The following is a 4,822-nucleotide window of genomic DNA, read 5'->3' on the forward strand; positions in this document are numbered from 1 at the left end:
TCCCTATGAACCTACACGTTCTCGCGCCTCTTTCGAAGCTGCAAGGCTTCACCCTGGACAGATAAAGTTCGAATCTACAACTCCTCCGCCTCCTTCCCTCGCAACGATTGCAACAATACCCTATGAGCTGGCCCCGCCACCTCAGGTCACTTACACAAATGGGAATGGGTCGAGCATTGATCCTAACTCTAGCAGCCCAGCCCAGACATTTTCATCTCCTGTGACTCATTCACTCGCACGATGCGATGTTAGCCCTACTCCAACAAACAACTTTGACCCAAGTTCATTCCACAATACTTTCCCTTCAGTTGTGCCAGGCCTACATCACTGGGACCCCAATTATACTACAGCATCCACAACAGCCAGTTATCTTACGTATCCTAGTGCCACAATTGATCCCATGTCATGGTTAGGCACCATTGGAGAGCAATACTCCCAGTTCTTTAACCAGCCATACCAATCTAATATATTCCGAGATCGAAGGCTGAGCTATGAGGAACATGCAGAACTTATGGATACCCTCGGTCACGATCTACCAGACATCTCACAACTAGCTGAAGAAACAGCTACGTTTTACACTCCTAGCATGGTACCTTAACACAACACTGTGCTGGCACTACTTCAATTACCATTCTGGAACTCCTATTTCACGTTATTTTTAGTTCCTGGCTTGTGCTTCGATTCTAACAAGTGATGTTTACGTCGAGGTGGATAGTTATATTTCCTTCTTTTCGTTCAATTATCGGCCCAGGCTTACACTTGCTACCTCTCCCATGTTTTGGGACGAGAAAAGTCCCTTCATCACGATTTATCCTGTCTACATATATATACCCCAGGGAAAACAGAATAGCCTTGTAGCTCTGTCTTTACCCTCAAGGTCCATGCAAGGTTATTATTAATGATGAGAACTTTTAACTAGTTCAGTCTTTCTACGGGCACTTTAATGGTACGATCATTATGGTTTCTTTGATCCCATATACCCCCTTCGTTTATGCTCTACACTTTTTGTCTAGATGTTACAATATCCAGTTATTGGATACAATTTTGGTTCTTGTAGCTAAATCCAATCAATTCTTTGGCCGGTCAAATAGAAAGAAAAAAAACCATTGTATTCAAAGCAACAAAAGATACAATTTATCACCCACGGGATGACACCAAGGTTGGTTTGTTTAATTTTTCTTTGGAACTAGACACATATGTACGTTAGTTGCGCTGACGATACACGTGCTATTTGGTCTGTCAAACCAAACAGCCAAACCCCGTATCATCAGCTCAGTTTGCTCGCCCGCAAAGCATCTTTTCGGGTAAGAAAAGAAAAAGCAACAAGCAAAACGGTAGAAAACAAATAATATCAGGGAAATGAAGTATTATGCAGAGGCTTTTCTGAGAGTGAATCTATTGTCACTCTAGCCTTCGCCACGTTAAGGGAAGTTGGGATCGAACCTGAAAAACATCGCTGTGTAAAAGGCAATAGTAAAAATATGGGAACGAAAAAAAGCAGATAAAAACGACAAGAAAGAACCCAATATAACCACCGTCCTGTTGAACCTCCGGAAACACCGCGAAGTAGGGAAAAGAGGAATGATTGCACATCTAACGCCGTTTTGACCGAAGCGGGTATATCCTGCACCACTATGCAAATTTGAAGAATTAAGGAGCTTTAAGTCCAAGGTGTCAAGAGAATAAATGTGGGAAGGGGGGAGTAGGCGACATGGAGCCTCGTGGTTTGCACCGAGATATGTTTGGTGTGTAAAGAAGTACACCGCGCGTTAATGCTGTTGCGGGTGAGTAACTGGAAGAGTAAAGATGGGGTGGGGTTTGTTAGTCCATATGAATGCATGGATTCATTGTTTGAAAGGGGTAGTTTAGTAACGATGCTCCACGGGTCACAGTTGATTATTCGAGGTCTATTGTCATCGGGCACCAATGCCGAACATTCCAACGCCGTAGCTGCCGCCTCGCTCAAAAGGCGGAGGGCCTCCTGTTGCATGTTCTTGCTGTAATATGGTAAGTAATGATATCAAAGAGTATAAAAAGGTAGGTATCCAAGAACAGGTAGGACAATAAACATGCAGGAAGAACGAACCATCTTCTTTCGTTTTTTCTTGCCTACGCTGCCCCCGTCATCATCATTGGAATAGAGAGAGCCTTCCAAGTCATCATCATCGGGAAATCCTTCGCCATACCCGACAAAGCTGCTGTCGTGGTAGCTTCTTTTGCGGCCTGCACGTTTGGGGCGACCCGGATCTGGCGCAACTGTCGCAGAAGAGGCTTGAGCCGCAGGTGTACCGTTGCTTTGAGGAGTGTTTTTGAAGGAGCTAGAGCCTGGTTTCTTCGGTAACTGCTCAGCAGCATTCTTCGATGATTTTTCGTGCCCGAGTACGTCTTCCCAATATTCATTTCTTGGCGTAATACCTGGTTCCATTTTCATAGCTCTGAGTTGTTGCTTGTAGAATGCGGTATCCGGCTCCGCGATCGTGATCTCCTTGCCCGCAACCTTTTGGTTGTACCATTCTTCATCAGGCCACATCATTAAATTCCGTAGTCCACCAGGGGCACCCGGTTCTTGTTTAACTGGCTTATTTCTACCAGCCAGACCCAAACCCTTGATCTTCCCTTCGTAAGACTTCCGTAGCCGATTTATCTTCTCACCTGTTACGGGATCTGTGCGAGCGACCGAGGCAGCTATAGGTCCAAGGCCGTAGAGGGATACGATATCGAACTTGGGAACTGGCAGAGTCGAGGTGTAGGCTATCCGTGTTAATACATCATTATCCAACTCAAGCGCCAAAAGAAAACTAAAACAAGGCGCTTGAACAGGGAAAATCAGCAAGAAGAAGCCTTACAGGATTTGCAGAGGCCTATTGCCTCTCCAACGTCTCGCTGGAGAGACTCTAGACTTGGTTCTTCTGACAGGCCAGCTCCTTCTTTCAGGTCAATATCCATAGGATCATGATCATTACTATCGTTAGAGGACGGTTTCTGCGTATCAATACTCTTCTCGTTATTGTGGTGGTCATGCGCCAAAGGTTTCGTGTCGCTTCCAAGTGTCTCGAAAGGGATCTTTCCGTCGGCAAATGACGCGGCGATCGCGCCTGGGCCATCAGATCCATCTCTTGCGAGACCGCTAGTACTACTAGCTGGAGTTGGGCAGGAGGTGGACGTCGTTACAGTCGACTGAGAGACCGAGTGTGGCTGCATGGCGACTGACGACGGGGGAGAAGCGAGGTTAGCCGACTGGGCGGCCGTATGGGCTGGAGACGTCGACTTTGTCGTGGACGAGCTTGATTCATAGTTCTGAGGACTGAATGACATCAACGGGGAGAGATAAGTGACGGCAAAAAGCGCTTCAGGTGGTCAAACGAAGAGTGAACGCGGGCGTGGCTCCGGCGAGCCTGGATGTGGCGATGGTGGAAGGGATCGGGTCGGAGAACAGACGAGGAAGAAGACGAGCGGGCGGCATCAGACGGCGGCGGCGGCGCGGCAGAGGGGGAGAGACTGCCAGGACGAAGCGATCCAAAGCCCTCTACCGTCTTCTTCGGCGTGCGATTCGAGCAGGTGGCGGCGTGCAAAAGGTCGAGATCCTGCGGCGAGTGGCTTGTGAAGTTGAAGTTGCAGAAGTTGAAGAAGTTCGACGTTCTTCTTTTGGGGCAGGAAAAGTTGGAGGCTGTGCTTAGTCAGAGCTTAGTCAGGACTTTCTTTTTCACCTCACTAAAAAGTTTCTATTATTATTTATTTATCTAACGTCAAACATCAACAGGACGACAAGGTGACAAGGCGGCAGACGACAAGAAGGACAACAAAGACGAGAGGGGGAGACGCAGGCGGAGTCGAAGTCGAAGTCGAAGGATGCAGACAAAAGGAGACGTTTGCTTTGTGTGTAACTGCTGTGCTACGGTAGTGAAGCCTCAACCGCGTCCGCCAGTCCAGCCAGGTCGTCAAATTGCCATCCAAAGGCTACTTTTCCTCCATCGAGATACTCGCAGACATCGGTTCCCATGCTGCTCGATCCGCTCCCTCTCGCGATCCAGACGCTACTGAGGCCCATCTTCTTCGCAGGCTCATGATCATGGTGCAGGCTTTGCGCTACGTGAAGGATGTCTGCTGGCTCGACACCAAACTCGGACTTGACGTGTGAAACCAGATATTCGAAGTTGCGCAGGTTCGGCTTGTACGATCCAATGTCCTGTGCCGTATATATGGCGTCGAAGAAGGGCTCCTCTGGTGCCAGTCCATCTCGCAGCCCTGCCATCGGCCCGGCCAGCGTATTGGAGAAGGACTCGCGGTCCACGTTTGACAGCGGGACAAGCTTGTACCCTTTCTTCTTTAGCCGGCGCATGGCGGCCACGGTGTCAGGGAAGGGGGGCCAGCGGCCGACACTATTGCCGACTGCCGTTGACTCTTTGTCTAGAAGATGCTCTGTTGCCGGGAGAGATTGTGTCTCCCTTGCTAGACGCTCGTAAGCCTCCTTGACGACCAGGTTGTAAGCTAACCCAGGATTATCCACTTGTATAGCCCGCTCATGTTTACCGTACAAGTCTCCAAGCTTCTTCCTGTCGGTTTTCAGGGGATTAGAGTGATCTAATCGTTGGACTAGGGGCTTGAGGGCCTCATGGATTCCACTCTCCCAGTCGATCAGGGTGCCAAATATATCAAATGAAAGGAGACGGAACGTGCTTAGGGGACGTTTACAATCCATTTCTTGTTTTGATTAGGCAAAAGCTAGTTATCTGATGTGGTGGTGCCGTCCAGAAGATGAAGATGCTCGCCTCTGTTCTTCTTTTTGTACCTTTGTTTTAATTCTAATACATTCTCGAGCATT

The 4,822-nt window shown here is 48.4% G+C and overlaps 3 protein-coding genes across 3 annotated transcripts; 1 reads left to right on the forward strand and 2 right to left on the reverse strand.

Moving 5' to 3' along the window:
- Window positions 1-61: 61 nt before the first annotated feature.
- On the forward strand, window positions 62-598 carry ARB_03939 (uncharacterized protein; the record flags this gene model as incomplete). Its single annotated transcript, XM_003009805.1, has 1 exon — window positions 62-598. A coding segment is annotated over one exon (537 nt), but the record flags the coding sequence as incomplete, so codon positions are not given.
- Window positions 599-2,020: 1,422 nt separating this feature from the next.
- ARB_03940 (uncharacterized protein) lies at window positions 2,021-3,315 on the reverse strand (the record flags this gene model as incomplete). Its single annotated transcript, XM_003009806.1, has 2 exons — window positions 2,021-2,751; window positions 2,847-3,315. The coding sequence occupies 2 exons, from the start codon at window positions 3,313-3,315 to the stop codon at window positions 2,021-2,023; spliced, it is 1,200 nt and encodes a 399-aa protein (XP_003009852.1).
- A 577-nt stretch (window positions 3,316-3,892) lies between these two features.
- Window positions 3,893-4,699, reverse strand: ARB_03941 (haloalkanoic acid dehalogenase, putative; the record flags this gene model as incomplete). Its single annotated transcript, XM_003009807.1, has 1 exon — window positions 3,893-4,699. The coding sequence occupies one exon, from the start codon at window positions 4,697-4,699 to the stop codon at window positions 3,893-3,895; it is 807 nt and encodes a 268-aa protein (XP_003009853.1).
- Window positions 4,700-4,822: the final 123 nt, after the last annotated feature.

This window comes from Trichophyton benhamiae (assembly GCF_000151125.1).
Source record: "Trichophyton benhamiae CBS 112371 chromosome Unknown contig01239.5, whole genome shotgun sequence".
Classification (NCBI taxonomy): domain Eukaryota; kingdom Fungi; phylum Ascomycota; class Eurotiomycetes; order Onygenales; family Arthrodermataceae; genus Trichophyton; species Trichophyton benhamiae.